Raw genomic sequence first — 14,460 nt, 5'->3', positions numbered from 1 at the left:
ACAGGATCCCAAGGCAGAAGAATTTTTCTTAGTACAGAACAAAATGAAAAGTCTCCCATGTCTACCTCTTTCTACACAGACACGGCAACCATCCGATTTCTCAATCTTTTCCCCACCTTTCCCCCCTTTCTATTCCACAAAACCGCCATTGTCTTCATGGCCCGTTCTCAATGAGCTGTTGAGTACACCTCCCAGATGGGGTGGTGGCCGGGCAGAGGAGCTCCTCACTTCCCAGTAGGGGCGGCCGGGCAGAAGCGCCCCTCACCTCCCGGACGGGGCGGCTAGCCGGGCGGGGGGCTGACCCCCCCACCTCCCTCCCGGACGGGGCGGCTGGCCGGGCAGAGGGGCTCCTCACTTCCCAGTAGGGGTGGCCGGGCAGAGGCGCCCCTCACTTCCCGGACGGGGCAGCTGGCCAGGCGGGGGGCTGACCCCCCCACCTCCCTCCCGGACGGGGTGGCTGGCCGGGCGGGGGGCTGACCCCCCCACCTCCCTCCCGGACGGGGCGGCTGGCCGGGCGGGGGGCTGACCCCCCCACCTCCCTCCCGGACAGAGCGGCTGGCCGGGCAGAGGGGCTCCTCACTTCCCAGTAGGGGTGGCCGGGCAGAGGCGCCCCTCACTTCCCGGACGGGGCGGCTGGCCAGGCGGGGGGCTGACCCCCCCACCTCCCTCCCGGACGGGGTGGCTGGCCGGGCGGGGGGCTGACCCCCCCACCTCCCTCCCAGACGGGGCGGCTGGCCGGGCGGGGGGCTGACCCCCCCACCTCCCTCCCGGACAGAGCGGCTGGCCGGGCAGAGGGGCTCCTCACTTCCCAGAAGGGGCGGCCGGGCAGAGGCGCCCCTCACCTCCCGGACGGGGCGGCTGGCCAGGCGGGGGGCTAACCCCCCCACCTCCCTCCCGGACGAGGCGGCTGGCCGGGCAGAGGGGCTCCTCACTTCCCAGAAGGGGCGGCCGGGCAGAGGCACCCCTCGCCTCCCGGACGGGGCAGCTGGCCAGGCGGGGGGCTGACCCCCCCACCTCCCTCCCGGACGAGGCGGCTGGCCGGGCAGAGGGGCTCCTCACTTCCCGGTAGGGGCGGCCGCGCAGAGGCACCCCTCACCTCCCGGACGGGGCGGCTGGCCGGGCGGGGGGCTGACCCCCCCACCTCCCTCCCGGACGAGGAGGGAGGACGCTCCTCACTTCTCAGACGGGGTGGCTGCCGGGCGGAGGGGCTCCTCACTTCTCAGACAGGGCGGCCGGGCAGAGACACTCCTCACATCCTGGACGGGGCGGCAGGGCAGAGGTGCTCCCCACATCTCAGACGATGGGCGGCCGGGCAGAGACGCTCCTCACTTCCCAGATGTGATGGCGGCCGGGAAGAGGCGCTCCTCACTTCCTAGATGGGATGGCGGCCGGGCAGAGACGCTCCTCACTTTCCAGACTGGGCAGCCAGGCAGAGGGGCTCCTCACATCCCAGACGATGGGCGGTCAGGCGGAGACGCTCCTCACTTCCCAGACGGGGTGGCTGCCAGGCAGAGGCTGCAATCTCGGCACTTAGGGAGGCCAAGGCAGGCGGCTGGGAGGTGGTTGTAGCGAGCCGAGATCACGCCACTGCACTCCAGCCTGGGCGCCATTGAGCACTGAGTGAACGAGACTCCGTCTGCAATCCCGGCACCTCGGGAGGCCGAGGCTGGCGGATCACTCGCGGTTAGGAGCTGGAGACCAGCCCGGCCAACACAGCGAAACCCCATCTCCACCAAAAAAATACGAAAACCAGTCAGGCGTGGCGGCGCGCGCCTGCAATCGCAGGCACTCGGCAGGCTGAGGCAGGAGAATCGGGCAGGGAGGTTGCAGTGAGCTGAGATGGCAGCAGTACAGTCCAGCTTCGGCTCGGCATCAGAGGGAGACCATGGAAAGAGGGGAGAGGGGAGAGGGGGGAGGGGAGAGGGGAGAGGGGAGAGGGGAGAGGGAGCTCTATCTACCACACAGTCTTGGGTGCAAAGTCGTTTCCATCTTCTTGAAGCTGGAATTATGGAGCTTGGGGGAGGGAAATCAGAACTCTACCCCATGTCCATTCTAATCAGGGCCTCTGTATCTGCCGGGAGGAAGAAAGACCTATTCCTCCAAATCCCAGACTTCCCCTAGTCCACTGATCTAACATCGTTCACCTTTAGATTTCACCTAACACTCCATGAACCACATGCTGGCAAGAGGTGGTCTCATAAAAGCAGCAGCTGAATGAGCACACCCCTTCCTGCTAGTGAGGGCCATCTGCCACCCCTGGATAATCCTACTCTTCTCTTCCTCAGTTCTGGCACTCAGCACCAGCCCAGTAAATTGTCGTGGAATGAATAAGTGAATGAATTAATGAATACAGAACACTTTTACTGCAACCAGTGGCAAGACATTCAAAGAGAAACAAACACACATTTACCCACAGAATTGAAGCTCACTTCCCAATTTTTTTTTTTTTTTTTAGCAACCCATAGTAAAAGAGCAACTCAAAAAAATATGCACTGATTTTGAAGCAGCTCCAGTGAGAAATGCAACTTGCTATTTGGGCTAGTCAGGTTCCTGGATACCACTGTGCAGCCCTTTGGCACAACTTGCTGTGGAGCTCTGTGGTCAGAACCGCTTCTCTGCCCTTCCGTGACGCCACACTCACACCCGGAGGTCGCTCCACATCTCCCAGTCCTTCAAGCTTTTCGTTTTTTTGTTTTTTTTTTAAATTGTTCCCAGAAGCAAACACATGGCCTGAACAATCCCTGGATTGTAAAATAAACAACACTACAAAGGAAGACAATACCAAATGAGGCTCCGTAGTCACCATACCCAGCAGCAACCGAAAAAGGTTTGGTTTCTTGTCTGGGAACAGCACTCACCCCACACCCCAAAGGAACTGCTTGGTCCAAAAGATGGAGAATATGAGCAACAGAGTGACACTGAGGATGACGGCCATCAGGTAGGCAAAGATGCGGAACTGAGGGTTGCGGAAACACTCCCTCAAAGAGTGGTGGCTGGGGATGAGGATGGGCGTAGACACGGTGGCAGAGGCCGTGTCTGGGGGCGGCCCAGTCTGGCCCCCAGGCTGGGGGCCAAGGTCCAGCGTGTAGACTCGAGGCTGGCGCAGGAAGTAGCGGCTCTTGGGCTGGTCCTTGAGGCACAGCTGACGGCCTTCCAGGATGACATGGTGGGGCTCCAGGCGGAGCAGGGTGAGCATGGCAGTGTCCGTGGGCAAGTCAGTGACAGGCTGCCCTGAGGCCAGCACTGTGGGCTGGCGACAGAGTGGGCACAGCAGGCAGCGCCGGGCTGGAGTCACCAGGCTGAGGTGGGCCAGACATTCCACGCAGAAGGAGTGGCAGCAATCCAGCATTTTGGGGGTATGGAACGTGTTGTTGAAGGGGTTCCAGCAGACGGGGCACTCAGCCTCAAGCTCCCGGCCCTGCTGCTCAGCCATCCTCAGCCACACACGGGGAGGCCTCGCAGGAGACGTCCTGGCAGAAGGGGGAAAGGAGCAAAGGAACAGCCATGAAGTCCCATCCTTGTGCTTGGCCTGGGGCAAAGTGTTCTGTGGGTGTTGAAAGGTGTAATCACCACGTTTTACTTAGGTTCAAAAGCGTTTTGTTCTTGATCACCAGTTCCTAACCCATCGAGTTGAGTCAAATGCTCCTACAGCCTTCCCTCTGTCAAGGTGAAGGCCTGGGCCACCCCTACCAAAAGCCCCCAAGAGAACCGGCATTGGAGCAGATGTCGCCCTGGGCTTTGGAGCTGGACGCAAATGCTCCTTATGGTCAGTGTCTGTGCCCTTGGCTGCCCTGAATCCAGGGAGCTGGGGGTAAGCTGCAGTCTGCGGGTTTTGCTACAGGACAAATGTTTCCTTCCCTGCTACCTCAAATCCCTGACTAGCGCAGAGATGGGTTTTGTGAATTCCCTGGTCTGTCCCTCCTATGGGGACAAATGCCAGCCCTCTTTCCCTCCTCCCCTTGAGCTAGAGGGCCAACCCTCCACATCCTACTCACCCAGTCCTTGGCCTGGCAAGGGGGCCCCTGGAAAGGCCTTTCTCCTTACCTGGAAGCCTTGCAGAAGCTTCCCTGCCCCAGTCCCCAGATCAGCCCTTCCAGAGCCTCTTCCCCTTCCAGAGCCTCTTCCCCATCCTCTGCCTACCCTGGCTCCTCCTCCCTCCCTTTGTCCTGGGAAACCTTCAGGGCACGCACCTGGGCTTCTGTGGGCTCCAGGGTGGTCAGGCAGACTACTCTGGAGGGCCTGAGGCTCCAGTTGCTCCCTCCCCTGAATCGGCAAAGCTTTGGGAGACTGCCTTCTTGCCACCAACCCAGGGGCCTGTCTCCATGGCAGCATGCACGCAGCACCTGGGGCTGCCAGGTGGCCCAGTCTGCAGCCTCTTGAGCACAGCTGCTTGGAGCCAAGGCCAGAGAGCTTCCTGGGGGGTGGGGTGGGGAGGAAGATGGGGGACCTGAGTTCCCCCCAGGGCATGGCAACTAATTGAACCTGGAAGCCAAGCACCTGTGAGATTGTGGGCAGTCCCTTCAACACCGGGAGTCCCTGGTCTGGAAAGGTAGGGTGGCAATTTCGTCTTTGTAGATGCGAAGAGGGTAACTGAGTCTTCTGGGCTTCCTGTCTCTGGGGCCCTCATTTCTCTTCGAAAGTGGCTGGAACCTCCTCCTTGCACAACGGGGCTGCCTGCTCAGCACTTTGGTTGCTGTGAAAGTCACCTACTTCGAAGCTTAAGAGCTCTGACTATCAGATTCAGTCCAGTCACCCGCTGATCTTTTAATGTGCCGAAGTAACTGCAATCGGCGTGTACAAACCTCGCTGCCTTCTGCTTTGTTCTTAGCCCACAGCCGGTCAGCCTTCTGAGATCTTAGAGCTGGCCATCCCACCAACCTTAGGGAGTTAAAGCGGGGAGTTGGAGGGAGGCGCACTCCAGCCCAGCTTCTCCGTTTCAACCAGAAATACTTGGCTTTTCTCTGTTTCTCATATGGGTCATTTGAATAATTTGAAGAGTTGATCTGCTGGGGAAAAGAAAAAGTTTAAAAACCAATTCTCCATTTGAACTACTCACTTTGCAGATGAGAGACAAGAAGTGACTCACCCAAAGTCACCCAGCTAGTTAATGGTGACATGGGACCCATGTCTTCAGACTCATGGTTTTCATAAAGACAGAAGGCTGCATCCATGCTGTCCCCCTACTCAGTGCGTGTTACTAGCTAGATAATAAGTGTTTGCATGTGATCAGGAATCCTTCACGGCCAGAAGACTCATGGTAGAAATCCAGGAACTGTGGAAGAGGGGATCTGGGGGAAGGGAGTCTCCCTAGAGCCCCTGATATGACATCATCTACCCCGACTGAGCCGATGTCTGAAGCAAAACCTGCTTATACTCTCTGACCTGTGGCTTCCTGGTTTTCTTCTAGACCTCTGGCACTGCTCCAAACCGGGAAGGAGGAAATGAAGATATGCAGAGGGAGATGGAGCCCTAAGCGAAACTAGGGTAGTTTAGCAGGGCTCTGCACCAGTGCTTTATTCTGCAGTCCATTCATCCACTCGGACATTATTGAGTGCTTACTCTAGCCCAGGTGCTGTGCAAGGTATTATGGTGAACAAAATGGACATTGTCTTTGACCTCATGACATTTAGAGTGTAGTGAGGCAAAGAGACATTTAATGAATAATGGGCAATAAATAAATACACAATTTTAATGGTTGTTAATAAAGGGCAAAAAGGAAAATGGGCTTCAGGTGCTTGGTGGCTGCTCCCAATGAGACCACCAGAGAAGGTTTCTGCAAAGAGATGACAGAAGAGCTGAGACCAAAGTATATAAGAATCCAGCCACGCACAGTGGAGGAAGAGCGTTGCAGGCCCAGGGAACAGCATGTGTGGCCCCGAGGTGAGAAAAGCTCTTCCAATTTGAGAAAGTGAAAGGAGCCCAGGGTGATCAAGGTGTGGTGACTGGAGTAGGCAAGGTGGGGGGGATAGGACTCGGGACCTGTGAGCTCAGGAGCTCATCTGGATTTTATTCCAGGGGTGAGCGGTAGGGTAAGGTACCTGATCCTATTTCCATTTTTAAAACACCATTCTAGCTGCAGAGCACAGGACAGGCTGAGAGGGATAAGATCGGGAAGGGAACACCTGTTCGGGCTGCAGCAGTGTGGCTCAGGCGTGTGATGGTGGTGCAGGTTAGGCAGTGGCGGAGAAGATAAAAGGGAATGGGATAAGTGATATCTTTGGGGACAGAATCAAAGCCACTTCCCAAGAAGCAGTGGAGTTCTAGGGATCCAGTTGTAGTTTCTGTCAAGGTTCATGATGCCAGATCCATGGCTATTTAGGGCTGTGATTCCAGTTGAATTGCTTGACCTCTCTGTGCCTCTATTTCTCCTTGTGCAAAGGAAGCCAAAACTAGTAAAGCTTTTAGTTAGAGCCCAGCACCCAGTAAAGACCACAAAGCAATGCATGACCTAAAAATGGGACTATGTTCTCAGAAACACATCGTTGTATGAACAGCACAGAGAGTATTTACACTAACCTAGATGGTAGAGCCTGCTACATGCCTAGGCTATGCGGTCTAGCCTGTTGTTCCTAGGCTACAAACCCATACAGCTTATGGGTTCTGAATACTGTAGGCAATTGTAACACAATGATAATTACGTGTGTATTTCAACATAAACTTAGAAAAGGCAAGGTAAATATATGGTATTATAATCTTACGTGGCCACCATCACATATGTAATCCACTGTTGACCAAAACATTGTTATGGATATATGAGGCAGTTGAAATTATTAATGCAAATGGATTTGAGAGAAAGGAAGGGTCAAGGTTGATTTCAAAGCCGTGACAAAGTCCTCTGCATCAAGCTTTGAGAAGCCCCTGAATCCCAGAGTGTGTTAGAAGCAGACCTTTAATACTTACCAGAGGCCTTAAGCTGTATGTAACCTTGACTCATCATTTCCCCCACTGGGAATCGATTCCACGGAAACCATCAAGGACTTCTGCAAAGATGTGAGTAAAGAGATGCCCATCCAGGCGCTGGTTTAACGGTGACGTATGGAGAACTACGTCATCATCCAGTAATAGAACATTGATTAAGTAGATTCTGCTCCATCCATAGGAAGAGATATTATGCAGCCTTTAATATGATGTGGTAAAACTATTAATATGGATATATGCCTAGGATATAATGTCATTAAGCAAAAAAGAACCAGCAACAAAACCATATTACCATATAATCCAATTTTCAAAAGTGTGTGCGCAATGGAAAAAATGTCTGGAGAGATAAACAACCAGATATTAGCAGTGGTTATCTCTGGGGGCAAGATTATAAGTTTTTTTTTTTTTTAATTCTCTTACCTGAAAATTCTAACTTTACTCCAGTAAGCTTGTATTACTACACGTCAAGATCTCCTGTTTCCCCCCAGATCAGACCTACCTTCTCTGAAGTTCCATGGCCAGAAGTGTAAAAGGCTGTCCAAGAGGAGGAAGCATCATTATTGACTGGATCTTTATCTGTGCTGCTCTCCCAGGGATCCACTGCTGTTTCAGGATCAGCTGGGGAGAGACTCTGGCCATGTATCACCTCCACCCCAAGCCAGGACATCTCAGCTACAGTAAATCCTAAACACCGCCCCAAAGTCATCTCCTTGGTCTATGAACAAGTCATCGCCAAATATCAATTGTCTCCAGCATCACTCCATTGTTTTCAACCAAGAACTGGCATTTCCATAGCACTTCACAGTTTACAAAGGGCCCTGGCCCTTGCTAAGATCTAAGTGTGGTGATCCATCTAGATAGGTTACTTGCCTTTTGGGATTTTTTGTTGTTGTTTGCAGAAAGCCATTTGATACTCTAAAACCACCCTGTGAGAGAGGCTGAATGGGGAGTAGAAAGGTGCCGGCTTTGGAACCAGATTTGGAACCATTTGTCTTAGACAAATGGCTTAACCTCTCTGAACTTCATTTTCCTCTGTAAAAAAGGCTAATCATCCCACTCCTACAAGGTTGCTCTGGGGAAGGAATAGTCTATAACGTGCCCAGTAGAATACAGAAGGCGCTCAATACAGAGTTAGCATGATTATTTTTAGACCCATTTTCTAGATGGGGAAGCCAAGGCTCAGAAGGGTGAGGCGACTTGCCGAAGTCTTCCCAGCTAAAGAGTGGCTGAGTTTGAAAGATGAACCCAGTAGCCTGCCCTCCCAGGCCAGAGTTCACCTGTCGCGCGCTGCACGGCTGCTGCCTCTCTGGACTCTGGGGCCCTGTGACCCGTCCCTCCGCGACCCTGTCTGTCTCCTTACCTGCTCCCTCGGAGCCGCCTCCTCCGCCTCCGTTCAGTGCAGCCCTGCACGCATGTGCTTTGTTTTCTGACTTCCCAGGCCCGATTTCCAGGTAGCGTGGGTGGGTCTTATTTGCATAGGTCTTAGCAGCGTTTGGCCAGCTCTCGCTGTTTCAGGTTTTCTTCTTCCTTCTGGTGACTTTGGACCTCCTGTACACCCTGGAAGCTTTGGTTGCTTTGTCTTTCTCCTGTGAGTCACTCTGGCTTTTTCTCTGAGGGGGTCAAGTGCGCTCATCCTTGCAGGCCTCTGTTCTGGGTCCGGTTGATCTCCTGCCATCCCCTCGGATTCCACTGTCCTCTGTGCGCTGACCTGCCTTGTCTCCTGGCTTCTGCCGAGATGGATCCTTCCCTATGCTGAGCCCCTGCAACCAAAATACAAATAGCTCTTGCAAAATACTGACAAAAGCGGCCACTAATACAGCAGAAAAATAGTCGGGAGACGGTTGAGCTTCTGCCTGAAGAGCCAGGGTTCTCAAGCAAGGCACACTTCTAGGTCAGAGTTCAGCCCTCACTGAGAATCCAAACTCCGTTTAACTACCGATGGAGACTTGAGCAAATTAGTTAACTTCTGCCAGCCTCAGTTTCCTCACCTGAAAATGGCCATAATAACCTACCTACTTGATCTGTAGATTAAACGAGGTAATACGTGTCGAGATCGCGTAATAACACAGGGCCTGGCAGACAGTAACTCGCTAAATGTTAATCAGAACTATTAATGTTATATGACCGGTCTGTTCACGTGGCCCATCTTTTGTTCTCGCTCAAATTCTTTTTGTACCTATGGTCCTCTTTTCTTTCTCTCTCTTTTTTTTTTTTTTTTTTTAAGACGTAGTCTTGCTCTGTCGCCCAGGCTAGAGTGCAGTGGGGCGACACTGGCTCACTGTAACCCCCACCTCCCTGGTTCCAGCAATTCTCCTGCCTCGGCCTCCCGAGTAACTGGGACTACAGGTGCGCGCTACCATGCCCGGCTAATTTTTACATTCTTGGTAGAGCCAGGATTTCGCCTTGTTGGCCAGGCTGGTCTCAAACTCCTGACCTTAGGTGAGCCACCCGCCTCGACCTCCCAAAGTGCTGAGATTACAGGCATGAGCCACCGCGCCTGGCCCCTTATTTCTTTACTGACATTTTCAGCCGTACTTGAGAAATAAACAAGTAAATAAATGTATCTGCTTGGTGATGTAATCAAATGCCCTAGTCCCCGCATTTTGTGTTTTTTTACATTAATTTTTATGTATTGATTTATTTTGAGACAGAGTCTCACTCTATCATCCAGGCAGGGGTGCGGTGGCACGATCACAGCTCACTGCAGCCTCAACCTCCTGGGGTCAAGCAGTCTTCCCACCTCCGCCTCCTGAGTACCTAGGACTACAGGTGCATGCCACCGTGGCTGGCTAATTTTTGTATTTCTTGTAGAGATGGGGTTTCTCCATGTTGCCTAGGCTGGTCTCAAACTCCTGGGCTCCAGCAATCCACCTGCCAAAAGTGCTAAGATTACACTTGAGCCACCGCGCCCACATTTGATTTTTAAATAGGTAATATATTTACATAGTTGAGCATGTGAATGGTTTGATTTCACAGTGAAAACTGTCTCTTCGCAGCCACCTAGTTTCCCTGGAAATCAAAGTATTATACTATCAGTTTGTTGTGTATCTTTCCAAAGATGTTTTATACATACACAAACAGCATGTCCATGGCAAAACATCTATGTATTCCTTTACCTCCTTTTTACACAAATGTGCATATTATGTACACTGTTCTGCATTTTTCTTTTTTCATTTGATGATATATTTGAGATATCATTCTGTATTAGTACATAAAGACCTTCTTCGGTTTTCAGCCCAGCGCGGTGACTCACACCTGTAATCCCAGCACTTTGGGAGGCCAAGGCGGGTGGATCACTTGAGGTCAGGAGTTTAAGACCAGCCTGGCCAACATGGTGAAACCCTGTCTCTACTAAAAATACAAAAATTAGCTGGCGTCGTGGTGCACACCTGTAGTCCCAGCTACTCAGGAGGCTGAGGCAGGAGAATCGCTTGAACCTGGGAGGCGGAGGTTGCAGTGAGCTGAGATCGTACCACTGCACTCCAGCCTGGGCGACAGAGCAAAAAAAAAAAGAAGACCTTCTTTGGTTTTTTAATGGTTGTATCAGATTTCATTGAATGGCTGTACCATAAGTCACTTCACCAATCCCCTATTGATCTAACCCCCTCATTATAAATATATAAATATTGAATGAAAGAATAATGCAAAAATGCTGATTTTAAATTAGCCTAGAATTGTGTGAAAATAAAACTGTAGACTTTGGGAAGTTTTAGATCTCTAAAGAAAATGTCTAAGTAATTCTCCTCTTTCTGAGCTGGAGACGAGGTATATGATCACTGATGGCCTCAAAGTTCCTCTCAGCTTTGGAATTCCCTGCTTTTCGGTGTCACTACTGGTTAACTGAGGTTACTGGGGATTCGAGACACTGATTTAGTCCAAAGAATCTGGTTTGTATTTGAGAGTCTGGAAGTCATGCTTTCTGGCTTGGCAACATAAGAAAACATAAAGAAGTTCATCTACTTTGACCTGATCATGTAATTCCCCAGAAGTATCAAAAAGATATATTTTGGTTGAGTGAGGATATTCATTGCAGTTTTATTTTAATCACAAATGATTGAAAACACTCCAAAACCCCATCAATTAGGTGAAAAACTACATAATCATTTAAAATGATATAGAAAGATTTTCATTGACTTGTAAAAATGGTCATAGTATACTGTAAATGGAGGGGGAAAGCAGCTTAAAAATGGTGCATGTTGGCCGGATGCGGTGGCTTACACCTGTAATCCCAGCACTTTGGGAGGCCAAGGCAGGCGGATCACAAGGTCAGGAGTTTGAGACCAGCCTGGCCAATATATTGAAACCCCGTCTCTACTAAAAAATACAAAAAAAAATTAGCTGGGCATGGTGGCAGGTGCCTGTAATCCCAGCTACTTGGGAGGCTAAGGAGGCAGGAGAATCGCTTGAACCTGGGAGGCGGAGGTTGCAGTGAGCCGAGATTGCACCACTGCATTCCAGCCCGGGCAACAGAGAGAGACTCCGTCTCAAAAAAAACACAAACAAACAAACCAAAACCAAACCAAAACAAAACAAAAAAACGGTGCATGTTGGCTGGGCACATACCTATAATCCCAGCACTTTGGGAGGCCGAGGTTGGAGGATTGCTTGAGCCCAGGAGTTCAAGACTAGCGACCCCATTGCTACAAAAAATAAAAAAATTAAAAATTAGCTGGGCATGGTGGCATATGCCTGTTGTCTCAGATACTCAGAAGGCTGAAGTGGGAGGATCACTTGAGCCCAGAAAGTCAAGGCTGCAGTGAGCCCAGATTGCACCACTGCACTCTAGCCTGGGCAACAGAGCAAAGACCCTGTGAAAGATAGAAAAGAAAAAAAGAAAGAAAAGAAGAAAAGAGAGGGAGAAGGAAGGAAGGAAAGAAGAAGGAAGGGAGGGAGGGAGGAAGAAAGGAAGGGAGGGAAGGAGGAAGGAAGGAAGGGAGGGAGGGAGGGGAAGGAAAAGAAAAGGAAAGAAAGAATGTAGCATAAGCCAGATTTTGTAAAGCATAATTTATGTATAAAGACTGCAAGACCATGAGGCAAAATGTCACAATTTTATCTCTGGGTGATGGCCGCTCATGTTTTCGCTTTCTTCTTGCTTACATTTTCCAAGTTCTCAAATATGTATTACTTTTGTAGTAAGAAAGTTCACTTAGAAAGTAAGTTAAGTCTGAGTTTTCTGCAACCAGGATATCCAGAACTTAAAAAGATAAGCCGGTAGGGCAGGTAAGAAATCAGTCATGACATTGTAAGCATTGAAATAAAAATAAAATAAGTCATAGCCAGGCGTGGCCTGTAATCCCAGCGCTTTGGGAGGCCAAGGCAGGCAGATCACTTGAGGTCAGGAGTTCCAGACCAGCCTGGCCAACATGGTGAAACCCCATCTCTACTAAAAATACAGAAATTAGTCAGGCATGGTGGTGGGTGCCTATAATCCCAGCTACTCTGTAGGCTGAGGCAGGAGAATCACTTGAACCTAGGAGGCGGAGGTTGCAGTGGGCCGAGATCGCGCCATTGCACTCCAGCCTGGGCGACAAGAGCGAAACTCTGTCTCAGAAAAATAAAATAAAATTTAAAAAGTCATAGCTTTTTTCCAGGTCACTAATTGTCTAGTGAGTCAATGCATTATCATAATGTCTGTGGGTGGTCAGGCTAAGGAGTGCTTTGCCAACAGTGAAAATTTTTTCCAGGGAGATACCCGGGAGAGATAGTGAGGCATCTCAGGAACTTGAGAGGTAAACTAATTTATAAAGTTCATGCTTGTGGGGGCAAGATCAGCCATCTGGAAAAGCACCTCACCTAAGCAGTACCTTAGACCCGGGTGAGTGAAGAGTCGTGAGACTTGGTGGAGCCCAGCCAATGTCTGGAGCAGAGGCGTGGGGTGGTTTTAACTCATCTGGGAAGGAAGAGGTGGCAGAGGGCAGAAGGATGGAGACAAGGTGATGAGTGCAGCAGGTTTAGAATCCGGCATGGTCAGTGTTTAGCAGGCCCCAGTCAAGGGCAGAGGGCAACTCTCCCTAGGGGGCCACCATGTCATCATCACTCAGAGCCTTGCCTGAGGCTTGTCTAGCATTTAGGACAGTTCCGGCAGCATAGGCATCACTTAGAGATTGTTAGAAATGCAAAATCTGGCCGGGCATGGTGGCTAACGCCTGTAATCCTGGCTCTTTGGGAAGCCAAGGCAGGCAGATCCCTTGGGGTCAGGAGTTCGAGACCAGCCTGGGCAACATGGTGAAACCCCATCTGTACTAAAAATACAAAAATCAGCTGGGTGTGATAATGGACACCTGTAATCCCAGCTACTCGAGAGGCTGAAGCAGGAGAATAGCTTGAACCTGGGAGGTGGAGATTGCAGTGAGCCAAAATTGTGCCATTGCACTCCAGCCTGGGCAACAGAGCGAGACTACGTCTCAAAAAAAAAAAAAAAAAGAAAGAAAGAAAGAAAGAAAGAAAGAAAACAGAAATGCAAAATCTCAGACCCACTCCAGACCTACGGAGGCAGAATTTGCATTTTTACGAGATCCCTGGGAGATTCAGAGACACATTACAAGTGAAGAGTACTGATTTAGGAGACATACCTCCAGTATGTACTCCTTGATGCCTTCTGATTATATTCAGCTTCAGATTCATAAAGGCTCCCAAGGACCTGACACCTTAGGCAGGGCAACGTGAATCCCAGCCTGGGGATGGGCACCCCCGGCCTCTGCTGTGTGCAGCATCTGAATTTGCTTTCCAAGTCACAATCCCTTATTCAAAACATTTGGTTCCAAGTGTGTTTCAGAATTCAGAATTTTTCATATTTTAGGAAGGTAAGATGATGCATTTGCCAACTCTCCCAATTCTCCCAGTGGGATCTGGGGCAGTACCCTATATTCAAACATTAATATCTTGCAGCTTATTATGAATATTGACACCGAAAAGAATAAACATCACAAGATCAGGTAAGTTTTGGCACCAAATTTAATGGAAAACCTTAGTTTTCAGGCTGGGTGCGGTGGCTCACACCTGTAATCCCAGCACTTTGGGAGGCTGAGGCGGGTGGATAACAGGGTCGGGAGTGCGAAACCAGCCTGGCCAATATGATGAAACCCTGTCTCTACTAAAAATACAAAAATTAGCCAGGCGTGGTGGCACGTGCCTGTAATCCCAGCTACTCAGGGGTCTAAGGCAGGAGAATTGCTTGAATCTGGGAGGTGGAGGTTGCCGTGAGCCGAGATCGTGCTACTGCACTCCAGCCTGGGCAACAGGGCGAGGCTCTGTTGCAAAAAAAAAAAAAAAAAAGACAGCAAATAAACTCACCTAAAACTTTAGACACAGAGATAATTGCCCACACATTTGGATTATAGCTTTTGTCTCTCTTTACATTTTAAATATATATTTTATATATTTTAAAATAATATATATAATTACTTTATATAATTTCATATAAAATGTCACACTGTATGTAGTTTTCTAGCCTCTGTTTTTCACTTTTCATCTTTTTATATAATCAAAGAGTCTTCTACAGCCTTTTCTTCAAAATCAAGGTAGTTTTATTGTATTTTGGTT

At 50.3% G+C, this 14,460-nt stretch overlaps 1 protein-coding gene across 9 annotated transcripts; it reads right to left on the bottom strand.

Annotated features, from left to right (window-relative positions):
• Positions 1–953: 953 nt before the first annotated feature.
• Positions 954–14,435, bottom strand: RNF183 (ring finger protein 183). Of its 9 annotated transcripts, none has more exons than XM_055117226.2 (6): positions 11,482–14,435; positions 8,279–8,678; positions 7,418–7,536; positions 6,901–7,117; positions 4,803–5,006; positions 954–3,470 (listed from the first exon to the last, which is right to left on the bottom strand). In XM_055117226.2, exon 6 carries the CDS (start codon positions 3,431–3,433, stop codon positions 2,855–2,857), a length of 579 nt encoding a protein of 192 aa, XP_054973201.1. In that variant the 5' UTR covers positions 3,434–3,470; positions 4,803–5,006; positions 6,901–7,117; positions 7,418–7,536; positions 8,279–8,678; positions 11,482–14,435; the 3' UTR covers positions 954–2,854. The 9 variants fall into 9 exon arrangements, with proteins under 9 accessions (XP_054973201.1, XP_054973200.1, XP_054973202.1 ...); XM_055117225.2 differs by having other exon boundaries at positions 4,803–5,003; XM_055117227.2 differs by having other exon boundaries at positions 954–5,003; positions 6,901–6,980.
• Positions 14,436–14,460: the final 25 nt, after the last annotated feature.

Source organism: Pan paniscus, chromosome 11 (assembly GCF_029289425.2).
Source record: "Pan paniscus chromosome 11, NHGRI_mPanPan1-v2.0_pri, whole genome shotgun sequence".
NCBI lineage: Eukaryota > Metazoa > Chordata > Mammalia > Primates > Hominidae > Pan > Pan paniscus.
The sequence above is the reverse complement of the archived record's forward strand: the minus strand, read 5'-3'. Positions and strand labels throughout refer to the sequence as shown.